This window comes from Podarcis liolepis, assembly GCF_965112155.1.
Source record: "Podarcis liolepis genome assembly, chromosome: 8".
Taxonomy (NCBI): domain Eukaryota; kingdom Metazoa; phylum Chordata; class Lepidosauria; order Squamata; family Lacertidae; genus Podarcis; species Podarcis liolepis.
Genome location: NC_139560.1, coordinates 4504569 through 4525114, shown reverse-complemented (window position 1 = coordinate 4525114; position 20546 = coordinate 4504569). Strand labels below are relative to the sequence as shown.

The 20546-nt window shown below is 45.0% G+C and overlaps 1 protein-coding gene across 4 annotated transcripts in view; it reads left to right on the top strand.

Moving 5' to 3' along the window:
* The window catches only part of ADGRB1 (adhesion G protein-coupled receptor B1), a 380579-nt gene that overhangs the window by 158321 nt on the left and 201712 nt on the right, over positions 1-20546 (top strand). For all 4 annotated transcript variants that reach the window (XM_083516501.1, XM_083516500.1, XM_083516503.1 and 1 more), the window contains exons 3-4: positions 4249-4407; positions 19306-19413. In XM_083516501.1, coding sequence (XP_083372627.1) covers positions 4249-4407; positions 19306-19413 — 267 coding nt within the window. The remainder of the gene's footprint in view (positions 1-4248; positions 4408-19305; positions 19414-20546) is intronic.

Below are 20546 nucleotides of genomic sequence, written 5' to 3'. Positions count from 1 at the left end.
CCTCTTTTCTTGGACTTCCCCATACCCCCCCTCTCTGCATCCCAATGTCCATAATTCAACTAGCAACTCCCAATTGTTATTTTCCAATCTCTGTCATCTTAGTCCTCTTTTATATTCTAACCTTATATCCCTGTACCCCCTTGTTTCTGGAAACCACAACATTTTAGCATTCATTAAGTTTATAGTAGTCCTTAAGGTAACTTTTAAATTTTTTCCATTCTTCTTCCACCGTCTCTTTTCGTTGGTCACGTATTCTGCCTGTCATCTCGGCCAATGTCATATAGTCCATCACTTTCATCTGCCACTCTTCCAGAGTGGGTAAATCTTGTGTCTTCCAATACTTTGCGATGAGTATTCTTGCTGCTGTTGTAGCGTACATGAAAAAAGTTCTATCCTTCTTTGTCACCAATTGGCCGACAATGCCCAAGAGAAAGGCCTCTGGTTTTTTAGAAAAGGTACATTTAAGTACCTTTTTCATTTCATTATAGATCATTTCCCAGAAGGCCTTAATCTTCGGGCATGTCCACCAAAGGTGGTAGAAGGTACCTTCAGTCTCTTTACACTTCCAACATTTGTTATCGGGCAAATGATAAATTTTTGCCAGCTTGACTGGGGTCATGTACCACCTATAAACCATTTTCATGATGTTTTCCTTTAAGGCATTACATGCCGTAAACTTAATGCCGGTGTTCCATAACCATTCCCAGTCAGCTGACATAATGTTATGTCCAACATCCTGTGCCCACTTAATCATAGCCGATTTAACTGTTTCATCCTGTGTATTCCATTTCAGCAACAAGTTATACATTCTAGATAAATTCTTAGTGTTGGGTTCTAACAGTTCAGTTTCTAATTTTGATTTTTCCACCTGGAAACCGATTTTCCTGTCCTGTTTGAAAAATTCCACTATTTGACGATATTGAAACCAATTTTGTACTTTATGTTTCAATTTCTCATGACTTTGTAATTTGAACTTATCTCCATCCTGTTCTAAAATTTCCCAATACTTCGGCCATCCGACCTCCATATTGAGTTTCTTCACTGCTTTAGCCTCCACTGGTGACACCCATCTAGGGGTTTTATTTTCCAATAGATCTTTATATCTTATCCAAACATTAAACAAAGCTTTTCTGACAATGTGATTTTTAAAGGCACTGTTGACTTTGTTGTACCAAAGATATGCATGCCAGCCAAAAGCATTATTAAAACCTTCCAGATCCAAGATGTCCGTGTTCTCGAGGAGCATCCATTCTTTCAGCCAGCAAAAAGCTGCTGCCTCATAGTACAATTTTAAGTCCGGCAGGGCAAATCCCCCTCTTTCTTTAGCATCTGTCAATATTTTAAATTTAATTCTGGGCTTTTTGCCCTGCCAGACAAATTTCGAGATATCTTTCTGCCACCTCTTAAAACATGGGTGGGAAAAGGTTAGCCACCGCCTATAGGTTAAAATCTGCAGCCCTAGTATAAATGAGTGACTGTTTCCAATCAAGGAATGGATGTTTGGACCTGTGTAGGGTGAAGTCCAATGTTCTGATCCGAGAATAGCTTTTGATCTTGCAGAGGCATCTGCTAATGAAAGAGAAGTCAATTTGGTGCCATCAAGATAGACTACAACTCAACATCATCCTTGATAATTGACCATGCTGTTTGGGGCTAATGAGCGGTGGTTCAAAAGCAACAGATGGGCACTACCTAGGGGAGGCATTATTCTGCAGTTCTGCCTCCCTCGGTGCCATCATCTAAAGCAGTGATTCCTGAACTCTTTTGGGCAGCCACCCAGTTGGTCTCATAAACTCATCTCCAGATCCCCTGACCCTACCCTATAGAAAACGTTATTCATTGGTGGCCTGGTGTTTTGTTAGCTCAAAAATCTGAAAACGAGCAAGGTCCCAACTAGAGAAGAATGGCAACTTAAACTGATGGAATATGCGCAGCTTGCGGATCTAACGTATAGAATAAGAGAACAAGAAGAACATACATTTAAAAGAAGATTGGGAAATGTTTATTGAATATATGGGAGGAAACTGTGTACATTTGAAAAATGCTGGCAGCATTAAAATAAATTTAAAAGTGCAAACAAGGTTTTTTGTTGGATGCAATAATGGAATATGGGACACGGGTGGCGCTGTGGGTTAAACCACAGAGCCTAGGACTTGCCAATCAGAAGGTCGGCGGTTCGAATCCCGTTGCTCGGTCTCTGCTCCTGCCAACCTAGCAGTTTGAAAGCACATCAAAGTGCAAGTAGATAAATAGGTACCGCTCTGGCGGGAAGGTACACGCCATTTCCATGCGCTGCTCTGGTCCTCCAGAAGCGGCTTAGTCATGCTGGCCACATGACCCGGAAGCTGTACGCCGGCTCCCTCGACCAATAAAGTGAGATGAGCGCCGCAGCCCCAGAGTCAGCCACGACTGGACCTAATGGTCAGGGGTCCCTTTATCTTTACCTAATAATGGAATACTGAATGGTTTAATTTATGTAAATTATGCAGGGATTTATGATATGCAAAATGAACCATAGAAAGAGAAGAAGGGAAGTCACTGACATTTTAAGATTGTCTAACCAAATATTCTAAAGTGAAAAACAGAAAATTTAATTTTGTGTGTGTGTGTGTGTGTGTGTGTAGAAAGAGAGAGCATTATTCAGAAGAGCAGATTTCGCAACCCACCAAGAAAGATAACAACACAATTAAATTCAAAAGAGTCACGATTAATTGCACACCTATTCAAAATCCAATTAAAACTATTTAGTTTAATTAATTCAACAAAATTAATGAACTCGACCCACTGATACTGCCCACTTTTATCTCCCACTCCCCACTCCCAGGTATTCCCACTGGTCTACCCAGTGGTCCTGATGCTCTGGAACAGATGCAGGGGACACAACGGGGAGGGAGAATCACACAAACTGCCTCTCCTTCTCTTACGTGGGTGGACGCTGAGTTAAAAGCTATTCCTTAAGCAGGACGGCAGCACTGGATTTTCGTCTAGAGTGCTGAATAATGCAGCCAGGCAGTTGGCATATTTCCCCCTCCCCTCGCTCCCATCCCTACCCAGCCATTTAAGGCCAAAAGAAAAGAAGAGAAAATTGGGGAGAATTCTGAGCCAGCAGCTGGGAGGAAATGCTCTGAATGAGAAGTGTTTGCATGCGCATCTGGTCATTTGGTCTTCTGATTTCGCCTCCTCTTAGGAAAACAAATGTTGCTTTCCACAATAATAACTTCCCATCTTTGATTGCAAGGATTCTGAATGAATCCTGGGAGTTTGTCGATTTCAGCTATTCATGAAGGCAGCAAATACAACTTTCAGACTCTTCCCTTCTTGTTGTCGTCAGCTGTTGCTGGACCATAAGGAAACCACAGCAAGACTAGATCTGTCACTGGATTTCACCCGAATCGAAATTCAGAATAGATTTAGAGGTCCATCACCCTCATCATCAGCATAAACATCATCAGCATATTTTTTTCCCCATCACTTGGTAGTCACAGAAATATAGGACTCATCCGATGATGGGCTGTACTCAGCCCTAGAGTGCAGGGTGAAATGAGAGCGAAGAGAGCTCCTCTGAGCATCTGCAGAGAGCAGTTTCATTTGCAATGAATAACCACGGTGCTTCACTAGTTCAGCTAGGATGAGGATTAGACATTACCCACCAATGATGTATAGTGTCTTGACTTTCAGAATATTTAGAATTAGCCAAATTGACGGATATAGTAAGACCAAAAAGTGAAGTGAAAAAGGAATGGGAGTGCCTAAATGAATAGCTTAAAAGCCAAGGTTCAAGGACAGAAATCTGGCTGAAGTGAAGTGTGAAGTGAAAGGATAAGAAAGAGGGGATTTATATCTAGATGCTAGGGTAGAGATGATAAGGAAAACAGGAAGACACAATGAGAGATAAATGAGGTGCTATGGGATTGGTGGAAGTCAATGTTTGTTTTTCTTTTTAGTGTTTATATTATTAACTTGTAAGATATGGATTTTTTTTCATTTTTTTGATTGTTGGCTTTTGTGTTTTATGTATTGTTACTTTTCGATATTTTTTGTGTTGTTGTGTGGAAAATACTAATAAAATTTATTATACTTAAAAAATAAAATAAAATATAGTGTCTTGAAACGGAGGGTCCATTTCTGAATGACACTGGTGCATATGTGAAGCAAACAAACATGGAGGGGGCGGTGGCGGCCGTGTCTTGAAGTTCAAAGCATGGCAGCTGAGGCTTTTCTTTTCCTTTCCCCCTGGCTGGTCCTCAGGTGGTTGGAACCCCTGGTCGCTGTGGGGAGAATGCACCCGGGACTGCGGAGGAGGCCTGCAGACTCGCACCCGGACCTGCCAGCCCCTTCCGGACGATGGCATCATCTGCGAGGGAGTCTTAGAAGAGGGGCGGCTGTGCAACAGGAAAGCTTGCAACCGTAAGTGGCTTGTGTTTCCAGCTCACCACCTTCATGATCCTGGCATCTGTACAGAACCGTTGCTCACATTCAGGCCCCATTAAGGTTTGCACCGGACTGTGGGTTGCGTCCAATGAAATCATTACATTGTCACAAAGACTTCTGCTTGCACAAAATACGTTTCCCTTCCCTTCCCTCTCCTCTTGAAGCCTTCCCCCAAATTCGCTGTGGATGATGGTAGGAACCCCTAGAACTGATTTTGAGGTGTGTTGAATCTTAAGAGCTGGAAGGGACTTAGGGTCATCTAGTTCAACCCCCACAATGCAGGAATCACGGCTAAAGCATCCATGACAGATGGTCATCCAACCTCTGCTTAGAGACCTCCAAGGAAGGAGAGTCCACTGCCTCTTGTGGGAGTCTATTCCATTGCCAAACAGCTCTTACTGTCAGAAAGTTTTTCTGGGGTTGGACTAGATGACCCTGGGTACCTTCAAACCCTATGTTTTTAATATTTAATGCTGTATTGTTTTTAATACTCGATTGGGAGCCACCCAGAGTGGCTGGGGAAATTCAGCCAGATGGGCGGGGTATAAATAAATAAATTATTATTATTATTATCATCATCATCATCATTATGGTTCTATGAGATCAAGAGAGCCCCTGTTATCAACAGGGACCAACAGGGAATTTGCAACTCACCCTTATACATAATCTCCAACATTCTTCAGACGAAAATTGTTATTTAAAAATGATCAGATTCTGGTGAATAGGACACACTACCCTGGTTTGTTCTACACAGTGGTTCCAATGCTCTAGAACAGATGCAGGGGACACAATGGGAAGGGAGAATCACACAAAACTGCCTCTCCTCTTTTGCAATCCAGCTCCAATCTGCCCCAGCCAGCATGCCCAATGGTGAGGGTCGGTGGGAGTTGTCGTTCAGCAATGTCTGTAGGTTCCCCACCCCTGGTCTAAAGAGCGTTTGCCTTTTGTGCATCCTGACATTTCTGTGTCGTGCTATACGGCTATGTCTGCCTATAAATGCAAATCAAGCAGCCAGAAATGAGAGTTAAATGAGGCCAATTAATCCTCCAGTTTATTAAAACAAGCAAGAGATCATGGTGGAATGGTAAGGAGGGACATCTTAAAAGTTTGTACCAGGCCTGGAGAAATGGTATGTGGGCACTGCCTTGCTCATTGCCAGTATTTCCCACAAATTACAGTAACTACTATGGGCAGGCTAATGTGAGCGAGCCTTGCTGATTATAATTATACCTTTATCTCCAACTTTTCCCATGGTTTTCAGTGAAATACATTTGATTAGACCTTCCGACCAGTCCATTCCCCTGCAGCCTGGTGCCTTCCAGATATTTTGAACTACAACTCCCATCAGCTCCAGAGGCAACGGGAACATAAAGAGCACAAGAAAAGCTTGCCGGATCAGTCCAGCGGCCCATCTAGTTCACAGTGGCTGACCTGTGGGAAACCTGTAAGCAGGATGTGAGCACAAGACCCCTGCCCCTTCCTGTGGCTTCCAGCTTTCCCTAGAAGCACAAAACGAAGATGCTTCATCTTTAAAAACATGTACAAGAGATGAAGGGAATTGCAGCCTTTAAATGTCCACCTGAAAGTTGCATTAATTAATGGTCATGGTGTGAATATTGCTGGCTGATCAGATTGATAACAGAGCTTTGTGGAAATTGCATCTCTGTCCAATTGCATCTCTGTCCGAGACCATATAACACTGGTCTTGAAAGACCTACATTGGCTCCCAATACGTTTCCGAGCACAATTCAAAGTGTTGGTGCTGACCTTTAAACGGCCTCGGTCCAGTATACCTGAAGGAGCATCTCCACCCCCATCGTTCTGCCCGGACACTGAGGTCCAGCGCCGAGGGCCTTCTGGCGGTTCCCTCATTGCGAGAAGCAAAGCTACAGGGAACCAGGCAGAGGGCCTTCTCGGGAGTGGCGCCCGCCCTGTGGAACGCCCTCCAATCAGATGTCAAAGCGATAAATAACTACCTGACATTTAGAAGACATCTTAAGGCAGCCCTGTTCAGGGAAGTTTTTAATCTGTGATATTTTACTGTATTTTTGGTTTCTATGGAAGCCGCCCGGAGTGGCTGGGGAGGCCCAGCCAGATGGGCGGGGTACAAATAAATTATTATTATTATTATTATTATTATTATTATTATTATTGTTGTTGTTGTTGTTGTTGTTGTTGTTGTTGTTGTTGTTGACTGAATGTTGGTTTTGCAAGCAACCCAACAGCTTGCCATAGGACAAGGCTTTCCATAGACCAGTGGAAATAGTGGCGATGATAAATTGTCATGGTAAATTAAGAGCCTGCTGGCTCAGGCCCATGACCCATTCGCTCCACCATCCTGTTCTCACAGTGGTCAGCCGGATGCCTCTATCGGGAAACCCACAAGCAGGATTCGAACACAAGACCACTCTCTCCTCCTGTGGTTTCTAGCAACTGCTACTCAGAAGCATTGTTGCTTCCAAGTGCAGAGGCTAGAGGCCGTGGATTTGTCTAGTTTCCTTTTAAAGCTATCCAAGTTGGTGGCCATCCTGTGGCAGTGAGTTCCACAGTTAAACCATATGCTACATGGACAAGTCCTTTTCTTTTATCTGTCCTGAATCTTCCAACGTTCAGCTTTGTGGGACACCCACAAATTCTAGTGTTATGACAGAGGGAGAAAAGCTTCTCTCTATCTACTTGGCGAGTTCAAAACCTCTGGAGAGCACCATGTTGGGGAAGGCTCACAAAAGTTGTTGGTGTGTCTATTTTTTTTATTTTTTAAAGGAAATTATAACTTTCTTCAAAAGGAAAAGAAAAGTAGACTTCCTTAGCAGAGTTACAGGTAGGTAGCCATGTTGGTCTGCTGTAGTCGAAACAAAATAAAAAATAAAAAAATTCCTTCCAGTAGCCCCTTAGAGACCAACTAAGTTTGTTATTGGTACAGTGGTACCTTGGGTTACATACGCTTCAGGTTACATACGCTTTAGGTTACAGACTCTGCTAACCCAGAAATAGTGCTTCAGGTTAAGAACTTTGCTTCAGGATGAGAATGGAAATCGTGCTCCGGCAGCACGGCAGCAACAGGAGGCGCCATTAGCCAAAGTGGTCTTCAGGTTAAGAACAGTTTCAGGTTAAGTACAGACCTCCGGAACGAATTAAGTACTTAACCCGAGGTACCACTGTAAGTAGCTCTACAATCTTTCTCAATCTCAATCTCAATCTCAAGTAGCTCTACAATCTTTCTCAATCTCAATCTCAATCTCGACTAAACAATGGGAAACTGTTACAGATAGGTAGCCGTGTTGGTCTGGTCAAAATAAAAAAATTCCTTCCAGTAGCACCTTAAAGACCAACTAAGTATTCCCACCACCCATTCCCACCACCCATTCCCACCACCCTTCTGAGTAATACCCCTCCCCACCTTCTCACTATATAGAAGGATCTGGCAACTTCTGTTTCAGTGTATCTGAAGAAGTGTGCGTGCACACGAAAGCTCATACCAATAACAAACTTAGTTGGTCTCTAAGGTGCTGGAAGGAATTATTTTATTTTATTTTATTTTTGCTTCCTTAGCAGAGTCAGGATGCAACAGCCCTTGCTCAGAAAAGGTTGAGCCCTGGAAGGACTCGAATGATTTCACACGTTGTTTGGCATTTCCATAAAGTTAAATCATATTGTAGCTGGAATCTTTAAATGGAAACTTTCCACTGCATTAGGCTTTCATCTTTTCATTCCCTTTGACTAATTTGTCTAGACGGGCAGAGGGATCCTTGCCAAAGTTTCCCCTTGTTGACTCGCCTCTATCTGTGCTCTATCAGCTCTCCAAATAGGCGTGGGACTGAGGGCCAGGATTAGATGAGACAGCAGGAGGTTTGTGATCTGGATCTCATGCAGGTTTTTATCCTATTTTTTTAAAATGAATCAAATGCACCTGTAAGTGCAGAATGAGGGAGATTTGATATTTCCTCCTGGGTCCATTTCCAATTCTTTCAGCGCCTCCAGGATGGGTGGGGTGGTCATCTTCCTCATTCTTTTTCTATTTTGTTTGCTTGCTTGTTTAACCTCATCTACTTGAGTCATAATACAGAATAACTAAGGCATTGGTTTTCTGTAGCATCAGAGCAGCAATCAATTGCTCCCTTTCCAAATCCAGTTCAGTTTCCCCAGAGGAACGGCGGCATACTAGCCTTTGTACTTTAAACAGAGTCTTCCCAGCAGTTCCCTCTCCCTCTGTTGTTGTTTTGTCATTTAGTTGGGTCTGACTCTTCGTGACCCCATGGACCAGAGCACACCAGGCACTCCTGTCTTGCACTGCCTCCTGCAGTTTGGTCAAACTCATGTTAGTAGCTTCAAGAACACTGTCCAACCACCTCGTCCTCTGTCGTCCCCTTCTCCTTGTGCCCTCCATCTTTCCCAACATCAGGGTCTCTTCCAGGGCTGGGAGTCTTCTCTTCTCATGAGGTGTCCAAAGTCTTGGAGCCTCAGCTTCAGGATCTGGCCTTCCAGTGAGCACTCAGGGCTGATTTCCTTCAGAATGGATCAGTTTGATCTTCTTGCAATCCATGGGACTCTCAAGAGTCTCCTCCAGCACCAGAATTCAAAAGCATCCATTCTTCGGCGATCAGCCTTCTGTATGGTCCAGCTCTCACTTCCATACATCACTACTGGGAAAACCATAGCTTTAACTATACGGACCTATGTTGGCAAGGTGATGTCTCTGCTTTTTAAGATGCTGTCATTGCTTTTTAAGATGCTGTTTGTCATTGCTTTTCTCCCAAGGAGCAGTCGTCTTTTGATTTCGTGACTGCTGTCACCATCTGCAGTGATCATGGAGCCGAAGAAAGTAAAATCTCTCACTGCCTCCATTTCCAATTATGGAGGTAGAACGCGGTCATTAGGACCATCAATTGCCCTCTCCTGCCCTGTGTTTTCGGATGCAGTGAAGGTTGCTGTTCTTTCTGCAGTGCTGAACTGAGATTCAGTTCCTGTTCCAGCCACCCTCTCTGTGTGGGATTGAGGGACTGGCATACAACACTGTAATTTGCCCCAGGCTGCAAACATATATTGAGCACAGTGCCCATCCAGAATTTAAGCCAGTGTGCCATGCTGTCAGGTCTCTGCCCCAAGGAAGTTACTAGCTGGTGGCATTCAGAAGGGAGGAAAGAAATAAACAAAGACCAGCCAACATCTTCCGCAGCCGCAGACTCCAACCCAAGAAAAGCAATAACGGGCACCAGCATGTCATAGGTGGTGTTAGCTTTTGCATATAAATGCAGGCTTCCGAGTGTCTTTGTAGGCAAAAGTCTGACGCCCCCAGGGTCTTGGTGAGAATTACTGTTTATTGCAGATTGAAAACAGAATTACTTCAGGTTTAACAACAGCCATTTTCCTTTCCCCCAGCTGGTGTCTTTTCTTTCCGTCCAGCCAGTTTGGTGTTGTTGTTGTTTTGGGGCAGAGAAAAGCCGGTCTGTAGGACCGCATCCAGAGTTTGTAGTAATTTCTGTTTATTGCTTGCTCGAGGCAAAGAACCCAGCGATCCCTTCCTTGCTAATTCAGACACGGAGACCTCTGCCATCTATTGGACGTGGACCAAGGTAGCGGTTTCGCAGGCCAAACACATCTCAGCAGCCAGCAGCTAACATCATCTGCCCATTATGTAGGGGGCGGGCGGGAAGAGGTGTACTTTGTCTAGTGGACAAGGAAGGCATGGTTTGGTGGAAAGCAAGGAGAAAATCTGGCAAGTTATCATCTGGGATATGAGAGCAGGCTCTCCCAAAGAATTTGTAGAATACAGTGGTACCTCGGGTTACATACGCTTCAGGTTACATACGCTTCAGGTTACACACTCCACTAAGCCAGAAATAGTGCTTCAGGTTAAGAAATTTGCTTCAGGATAAGAACAGAAATCGGGCTCCAGCGGCGGCAGCAGGCCCCATTAGCTAAAGTGGTGCTTCAGGTTAAGAACAGTTTCAGGTTAAGAACGGACCTCCGGCACGAATTAAATACTTAACCCGAGGTACCACTGTATTAGGGATGTGGGTGGCGCTGTGGGTTAAACCACAGAGCCTAGGACTTGCCAATCAGAAGGTCGGCGGTTCCAATCCCCACGATGGGGTGAGCTCCCGTTGCTCAGTCCCTGCTCCTGCCAACCTAGCAGTTCGAAAGCACGTCAAAGTGCAAGTAGATAAATAGGTACCGCTCCGGCGGGAAGGTAAACGGCATTTGCATGCGCTGCTCTGGTTCGCTAGAAGCGGCTTAGCCATCGTGGCCACATGACCCGGAAGCTGTACGCCGGCTCCCTTGGCCAGTAAAGTGAGATGAGTGCCACAACCCCAGAGTCAGTCACGACTATACCTGATGGTCAGGGGTCCCTTTACCTTTACCTAACAGAATTATAGAACCATAGAGGTGGAAGGGGCCCAAAGAACCATCTAGTTTAACACCCTGCAGTGCAGGAATCACAGGTATTCCCCTAAAAGGGTTGCTCTAAAATCTGCATTTACTGGAGTTTAGCATCAAATTTGGTGTTAGGGGGCTTTCAGAGCCATTTCACCAGCTGACAGTGGTCTAAAGCAAATCTGATCGTGGTCTACAGCTGCTTGTTAGCATCTGAGACTTGGCACACCTTGTCACAGGTATGAAGTGATGGAGAAATTGGTTCGTTTCCATTATTATCAGTTTCTCATTTCTCCAGTCTTAAATTCCGTTCTCCACAATTCTGCATTCGTTTGTGATTTATTTGTTTTTTTAAAAACCAAGTATTTTAGCAAATTTTCTCCAGATAGGCACATTTTTCCTAGTAGGATGCATTTGTGTAATGATATTTTCACTAATTTGTGCATTTCATGAACATTTTCCTCTTAATATATGCATCAGAACGGTGGTAATCATTAAGAACAGCCGTGTTTCTGTTTGTGTAATGTTTCTGTAAGCACCAATTAGTGAGCTTTACATTAAAATGCAAAGTGAACTGGATTTCTCCCCCCTCTCCCTCCCTACTGTTGTGAAACAATAACTATAAATTCTTCAGCAAACCGAAGTCTGAATAAGAGTCTACCAGTTGCATGCTCCTTTAGGCCTGGTATGCTACAGAGCTTGTCCATGCCCTTGGCATGATGGGAAATGTAGTTCCCATGTGATCAAGAGGGCCTTGGAGCAATCAGGTGTCCAAACGTTGACAGCCAGAGCCTCTCAACCTCCCCAGCTGTCAGAGCACAGTTGTTTAGGGTTGGACAGGACTGATCCTTGTTGCTTCTTAGGAGACCTTTGTGGGAATGTTCAGGGGTGCAGGAGAGGATATATTGTTTGATTATAGCCTTTCCAACTTGTGTAAACAAGTTCACAATTTAGCAGAGTAACATTCCCCTTTTAAACTCACAGCGGATGCATTTGCTCAGGCTCTCTAAAGCCTCTATAATAACTGTTCTGGTATTTCCCCCTTATTCCCTCATAAAAGATAAGACACGACACAGTCTTCTATAAAAGTATAAAAAGAGTTTACTCACACATCATTCTGTTCACAATAGGATCCCAGAAGGCAGACTTAGCTTAGAAAAGTAACATATACCTGGAAACTGTCTCATAAGAAGAAAGTCCCTTTGTCCTCTCTTGGCTGGAGGCCAAGAGAGCATCTTTGGCTAAGCAGATGTTGCTTCTTCGATGCATGTAGTCAAAGAGAGAGAGATGGCTGCCCTGCCCTGTGCTTTTGTCGTTACCTGCACAGGTGAGGCCACACCCACCTCTAGTCACATGCAGAGGAAGTCTGTCCCAGCCCAGAAGGAAACAGGAAGTTTACCTGCCGGCTGGACAAACATCCCTCCCCATGTGTAAACATGTTCACTCTAGAAATGTTGTACTTGACTGTTCTTGTGTTTCACATCCCACAACCTTGAGTCACTCATGCTCTCTTAGCATAACGCACCTCGCAGGGTTGTTGTGAGGGGGAAAATGGAGGTGAGAAAGCCCTGTTAAGCTTCTTGGAGAGGAGGTGGGCTTTAAATGCATTCGAATTACAACTGGAAAAGTGGGCAGACACTTGCCTCAAGCCTTCATGTGTTGGCGAAATAATCAGTGTTCCGGAAGACATTTCTAATTAATTCAGACTTCACACTGGAGTCTAAATTAACAGCGGAGAAGAAGTGCTTTTTTAAAATAGTTATGCAGCAGAACTAGCAGTTTCCACCCACCCCTGCTTCAATTCAGAATATACATTTCCAAACAGCCTCCTCACAGTATGTGATGCTAAAACAGTATTTTTCTTTTTGTCATAATTAAACCTTCACACCCAAAATACACAGAAAGTTCAGAAAATAGGAAGGGTGTGTGTCCTAGGCAGACTCTAGCTACATAGAACAGCAATGTGCCTCCCTCCGAAAGATCAATACGACTCATGATACTGTAGGTATATTCAGTGATAGGACACTTGCTTTGCATGTAGAAGGTCCCAGGTTCAATCCCTGGGAATCCCAGGGAGGGCTGGGGATATTTTTTGTCAGAAACACTGGAGAGCGTCTGCCAGTCAATGCCCTAGAGCAGGGGTGAACAACTCCCATGAGACTGAATTTTTAACTCACAGAGTTAAAAACTCTGGCAGTGATCTACCCCCTTTTTGGGGGTTCAGGTCAAAGTTGTTGAGCTTCTTTTAGGGGTGAGGAAAGCATTGTTTTTTGGGGGGTGCAGGGTAAATAACATATTTTTTAGGGGAGCCAAACTTGTTGAACTTCTTTGAGGGGAGCCAGTGATGTACCAGTGATCTACCACAGACGTCCGGTGATCTACCGGTAGATCACGATCTACCTGTTGGACACGCCTGCCCTGAAACTGATGGACTATGCAGAATTAGTCCATCTTTATAACAGGAAAAATTCAAAACCTGAGGGACCAAGGAATCTCACAAGATTGGAGTAAATTTACGGTCTATTTGAAACTCATGCTGGTAGTTTCAAGAACACTGTCCAGGCATCTCGTCCTCTGTCGTCCCCTTCTCCTTGTGCCCTCCATCTTTCCCAACATCAGGGTCTTTTCCAGGGAGTCTTCTCTTCCCATGAGGTGGCCAAACTATTGGAGCCTCAGCTTCAGGATCTGTCCTTCCAGTGAGCACTCAGGGCTGATTTCCTTCAGAATGGAAAGGTTGGATCTTCTTGCAGTCCGTGGGACTCTCAAGAGTCTCCTCCAGCACCAGAATTCAAAAGCATCAATTCTTCAGCAGATCGTATGCTTACCCCCAAAGAGGAAACTTGGAGTTGAGCTCAACCGATGGGAAGACTTTCGCAGGTTGAGGAGCGATACGTGGTGTCACCATGATTTCAAGCTGCTATGAACTGGTGCTTGAGCAGGGTGAATTCCCATCACCGTCACCTACCCAGCCAATTAATAAATAAATCCAAGCTGAAGCAACAGTATGTCAACACGCTCCCTGGCACGTCGTCGCAAAGTGCCAACGCCTGTGGGTTTCATGAGACGGTGCCACAGAGCGAGCTGAGAACATCACCAGCAGCTCCTGTTTACTCTCTGAAAACGATAGCAGTGAGGGAGCCAGTTGAATTGGGTGCACGCTGCCGTCTGGCAAGCAGCAGCGTCTGACATTTCAGAATATATATGCAGATCAGGCGTGGCAGAGGCTTCCCACTCCTTGTTCTGCAGGCTTGGTTCTCCACCTCCACCACCACGCCAGGTAGCTGTCGAAACTGATGCACATCAAAGGGCTGGCTCGCTCATCACGCTTCTTTCAGAAACAACTAGGGGATCTGTATGTTTTCCCTGACATTCAAAGGGTTCCCGATCATGGGCTTGCTGCTGCCTGCCACCCACCCCTCAAATGCCCCAAAATATCCCCCCTTGTGAGATAACATGAAGCGTCTCCCTCATGCTCTCAGGGTGACAGAAGAGTACTTCTGCATCAGCTGGGTTTGTAAACGGTTCCTTGATGTGCTATGCGTGGGATAAGCCTGCTGTCAGTCAGTAATGCCTTAATACTCCTTCGCTGAGAGATGACCTTTTACAAGATCTACATCATAAAAAAATATTTAAAAACCCCACAAGGATTGCTGTGGCAGATCAGGCTTCTGCCACAGGTTGCGCGACATGAATAATGAGTCTTGGCACTGACATGGCACATTGACGCACCTGACAGTCATCGGCGGAGTGAAGCACCTTTCCCACGAAGAAGGCCTACAGCATTTTGCATTATTTAGCTGCGAGGGAAGGCAGCTAAGGAGAGGCACGATGGAATGTTTCTAGGCATGGGGTGGGGAAAGCAGATAGAGGGAACTCTCTCCCCCCAGCCTCTCTCATCATGATGGAACTAGGACTTGGGGGGGGGGGGCGGAGAGAAATCTGATGCAGTTCACATTGAAAGGAGAATCTACCTGATTCACACTTCCCAAAACAATGCACAAAGCGAAACACAACCGAACCACCGAAAGCCTCGCTTCCCTGAATTTTGCAAAGCAGTTGGTCCGTCAAATATCTCACACAGAAATGGTAAAGGGCGTATATTATTGAACGATGAAAGGCCTATATTATTGAAAAGAGCTTGTGGGAAATGCATCTGCTGGACAAAAGTGCATACCAATTTGTGTAGGATAGGAGAAACCTGGCGGCAAATTTTGATGAGGACATAAAAACAGCAACTGATTTTGAAAGGTGGAGAATGGAAGATTCTGACTCATCCGAGGCCCTGTGCCTATTGCATGAGACGCCCGAAAGGTGGCAACATGAGAACAGGGCCTTTTCTGCAGTGGCTCCTGGTTCGTGGAATGCTCTCCCCAGGGAGAAAAAATTAGGCACTAGATGAAAACCTTTCTCTTTAACCAGGCCTTTGGCTGCTTAACTTCCCAGGGCATTTTAAATGTGTTTGTGTGAAGGGGGTTATTATTATGCATTTCATGTCCTCATTTTGCATTTGTATGTTGTAAACCACCCTGTGATCTTCAGGTGAAATGGGTTGTACAAATTTTAACAAAGGAGGAGGAAGAGGAAGAGGAATGAGAAACTGAATCTGACACTTTTGCCCATGCTGAATTAGAACTCAGGGTCATCCTTGTGAATCTAATTGGCTGTAGGTTCTAGATAGACCAAAGGAGTTTAATTCTTGATACATACCACATAATTTATACCTAAGAGCATAAGAAAATAAAAAGAGCCTGCCTGATCAAGCCAAGAGCTAGTGCAGCTTTCTGTTCTCAAAATGGCCAACCAGATACCCCTGGGAAATCTGCAAGGAGGCCTCAAGCACAACAGCCCTCTCCCTTCCTGTGCATAGCTGTCAACTTTTCCCTTTTCTTGCGAGGAATCCTATTTGGTATAAGGGAATTTCCCTTAAAAAAGGGAAAATGTTGACAGCTATGTTCCTGTGGTTTCGAGCAACTGGCATTCAGAAGCTTTGCCGCCTTTGACTATGGTGGCAGAGCACAGCCATCAAGGCTAGAGCATGCTGCTGACAATGCCAAGGTTGCAGGTTCAATCCCTGTAAGGAGCAGCTACATATTCCTGCATTGCAGGGGGGTTGGACTAGATGACCCTCAGGGTCCCTCCCAACTGTAGGATTCTATGAGAAGCATATTTCTGAGTATCTCCCCTACCATAATTTCAGATACAACAGTGCCTTTGCCCATTAATTTGAACAATTCACTTTTAGAACCATCCAAGTTGCTAGTCATTACAGACTCCTGCAGGGATGAGTTCCACAGTTCTACATAGTTGGCTGCCCAAGATCCTTCAAAGAGAGGACTGTCCTCTGTAAAGGAGGGCACATGTCCACCCTGCCACTGAAGGCCCAGGATCTCCTCCTCATTTAATGTGAAACCTAAGGCTAGAAGAATCGATGCTTTTGAATTATGGTGCTGGAGAAGACTCTTGAGAGTCCCATGGACTGCAAGAAGATCAAACCTATCCATTCTTAAGGAAATCAGCCCCGGGTGTTCACTGGAAGGACAGATCCTGAAGCTGAGGCTCCAAGACTTTGGCCACCTCATGAGAAGAGAAGACTCCTTGGAAAAACCCCTGATGTTGGGAAAGATAGAGGGCACAAGGAGAAGGGGACGACAGAAGACGAGATGGTGGGACAGTGTTCTCGAAGCTACCAGCATGAGTTTGACCAAACTGCGGGAGGCAGTGGAAGACAGGAGTGCCTGGCGTGCTCTGGTCCATGGGGTCACGAAGAGTCGGACACAACTAAATGACTAAACAACAGCAACAATAAGGCTAGAAGGACCTTTGTTGTTGTGAAACTTCTGGTGACCCACAGACCCTTGAAGGCTCCCAGTTCAACTTATGGCCACATGCTGGGGAATGGACTGATTTTGGGGCGGGTTGTCAGGTGGCCTCAATGGGGGCTTTTGTTTTTGTTCTCCCAAGAAAGAGACCTTCTTAAAATTCAGGCCTTTTGCCCCATCAGCTTTAATTAGCAACAGGCACAGCAGCTGAGACCAGGCATGGCAGCAGGGGAGCAGAAAGCAATCACACAACTCATTAGCAAGCGAGATCAGTCATTAGGAGCGGTTCATCAGGTGGAACCCGGGTGCCGAGCAGGAGAAAGGCCGATGGGATTATCTCCCGCTGAACAAACTTGCTGGATCCTGCCAGAGAATTTGTCTTCCTCCTCGCCACCAGCAGGAACCATGCTGGAAACCAAAGAAGTTCTGTTAACAAAAAGAGAATATATATATATATATCGACATTATCAAATTTCGAAAAGCTTCCTTAACCAAACAGTTACTCCGTCCAGCCCACACTTTACCATCTTCTCTGCAAGAATATCAGGGGGTACTTTGTCAAAAGCCGTACTGAAATTAAACTTGTTGTCTTCGTCTTTCCACTTGTCTCTTTAACAACCATCAGCCACCCGAATATTGCTGAGCATGTGTGTTATACTTGCAGACACACAGAAGATTAGCCTTGGTCTCTAATAGCAGGACTGCTCACTGCTGCTGTTCCCAAAGATAAGAGATGCACTCTGCATATTGCAGGGTTGGGAATTTTCCTTGAAGCGGCCACAGCTATGCAGCAGTAAGAACACGAGAACAGCTTGCTGGATCTGGTCATTGATTCATATTATTATTATTATTATTATTATTATTATTATTACTACTACTCTGCCCATCTGACTAGGTTGCCCCATCCACTCTGGGCAGCTTCCAACAGGATATGCAAAAACACAACAACAACAACAACAACAACAACAACAACAACAACAACAATGAATATAACACATTAAAAGCCTCCCGATACAGGGCTGCCTTCAGATGTCTATAGAAGATCGTATAATTATTTATCTCTTTGACATCTGATGGAAGGGCGTTCCACTGAGGCAAGGAAGGAAGGGCTACCCCTATATTATCCATATAACCAGTTATCAATAATCAATATATTCAATATATATTCATATATGCTTACACGAATCAAGGATTACAGTATTTTATAATCCATTTTGAATCAAAAGGGAAGCTGTGCCTTAGCTAACTGCAAACTGCTTGAAACAGCAAAGTTAGGAACCGACCTTTCCCCTAAAAACATCTGTGTACCCCGGACAAAGGGGAAACACATGAATCAGAGATTCTGGTACAAATTCCCCTCAGATATAGGCTAAATTAATCCACAGAACAGGAAGAGCAAAACCACAAAATGTCCAAGCTCCCTGTCCTGTCATAACTAGGGGAAAGGTTAGACTGAGCGTCACTGGGAGCATCGGAAAGCAGAACTGGAACCCTGCGCTTGACCAGTGCTTGACCAGGAGCTGGTAGCGTGACAACAGCTTGCTGATTGGCTGATTTTTGCTGACCAAGTTATGAGTCCCTCATGATTGTCTTATGATCTATGATTTGCTGTGATTTGCTCAGGTATAAAGACCCCTGCATTTCTGTCAATCGGGGTCCCAGTTCTTTGGAAGATATTCCAACTGGGTCCTTATTGCCTGGCAATAAACTTCACCTTCTTATTCTCCATTGCTGCGTCTGTCTGATCCTTATTTTTGCACTTTGCCAAAACCACTAACTTTCACGTGCAACACCACAGGAATAATAATAACCTAGTCCAGCATCCTGTTCTCAGATTGGCCAACCTGTGGGAAACCAGCAAGCAGGACTCAAATGCAAGAGCCTTTTCTCCTCTTGTGGTTTCCAGCACTTGGTAGTCAGAAGTATTGCTGTCTCCAACCATGGAGGCAGGACAGAGCAGAGCCCCATCTCTTGGCCTGGTCACTGAGGTCCAGCTCCAAGGGCCTTCTGGTGACATCCTCACTGTGAAAAGTGAGGTTACAGGGAACCAGGCACGGGGCCTTCTCGGTAGTGGCACCAACCCTGCAGAATGCCCTCCCATCAGGTATCAAGGAGACATAACCTTTAGAAGACATTTGAATGCAGCCCTGTTTAGGGAAGTCTTTAATGTTTTATTCTGTTTTTATATATGCTGGAAGCCTCCCAGAGTGGCTGGGGCAACCCAGTCAAAAGGGCGGGCTACAAATAATGAAATTATTATTGAAATTCTTCTTGTTGGGAGCCGCCCAAAGTTACTGGGGAAACTATTATTATTATTACTGTGCTTCTTCATGGATGCCCACCCCTTCTAAGCTAACCTATACCTTTATGCTTGGAATGGCATGGAAACGAGGAAGAGGTTGGTGGGGCTTAAAATGCATTGATGGTGTCACAGCTTCTAAAAATACTCCTATGTTCTTAAGAGCCGCGAGGCAGATGTTCAACGGGAGCTTTGTGGTTTGGTGTTTCTACGGGGAAATGGTCAGCATGACTCTAAGTACTGACGCAACAGGTGCTTTGATTACCAAATGTTTCGACCTGTGCTTTGCTTTGCATTTGAAATGAAATTTCATGGTGGGGGGAAAGGCTTTGCAGAATCGGTGGATGGTTGATTTACCCTGGACCTCCTTTTTAATCCTAGCCAATGGACACTACAATTCCCGAAGCCAGTCACTGAGGTCCACAGATAACCGGAAGAGAGATGATGTCGACGACATGCAACAGTATGGGTACCCTGCGCCTCAAATAGGTAAGTCATTAACACAACTGAAAGGAGGACAAGGTAGTCATTGACTTGGTTATGTTTACCAGTGTATAAGGTATCTGAGAAAGGAAATTGATACACAACAGCTTCACACAATTCCTGTATGACCCAGCCAGAGTTAAGCACATTTTAAGTCCAGTTAGTTTCAACAGAGCACAGATTTGCACATGTTTAACTTTCCCATTAAAACCGATGGAATTTAAAAGTGCTGGGATGTGGCAGGGCATGCGCAGCCGACACAGATTCCCTGTGTGGATCGTGCATCATGAAATGAGACATATGCAGAATTTAGTAAACTAATCTATGCAGTCATTGGATCACAGCCCTAACAATTTAATACATTCCAGCTCTAATTTTTTCTGGAGGCTAACACCACTTCTGCTAATCCTTGGGTATTTGATGTTCAAATGGTGCATAATTTTGACTATAGGAGACAGAATTAATTCTGACTTGGAGGAGGCGAGAGCAACCTCATTTGAATGTGCAATTCAAGGACCGAGGGGCCTGCGAAAACGCAGGAACCAGTCACTGAAAAGGCAAAGTGGTTTTTTCAGTCCCTGCAGTCAATACTTCTGTTCGCCAACAGCATCACAGAAGGGTCCTCGGCTCGGTAGCAAAGCAAAGGCCTTACAGTGGGAGTAGCCAATGTGGTGCTTTCCAGACACCATTAGACTATAACCAGGAGCAGCGCCTCCACTAGGCAGCATCAGAAATGTCAGCCCCACCTCCAGCGATTCCTCTGGAGTCTCCACACTTGGAGATTTACTAGCCTAGCCATACAAAAATGTCTTGTGCCCCTGGCCTAGGACCCTCGTACCTACGGGACCACCTCTCCCAGTATGCCCTACGGAGAGCCTCAAGGTCCATAAATAGCAACACCCTAGAGGTCCTGGGCCCTAAGGAAGTCAGATTAGCAGCAACCAGAACCAGGGCCTTTTCAACACTGGCTCCAGCCTGGTGGAACGCTCTGCCTCATGAGACCAGGGCCCTGCAGGATCTGATTTCTTTCCGCAGGGCCTGTAAGACAGAGTTGTTCCGCCTGGCCTTTGGCTTGGAGCCAGTTTGATTCCCTCCGCCTCTTTCTCTTTTCTTTTTCCTTTCTCCTCCTGTGATGAGGC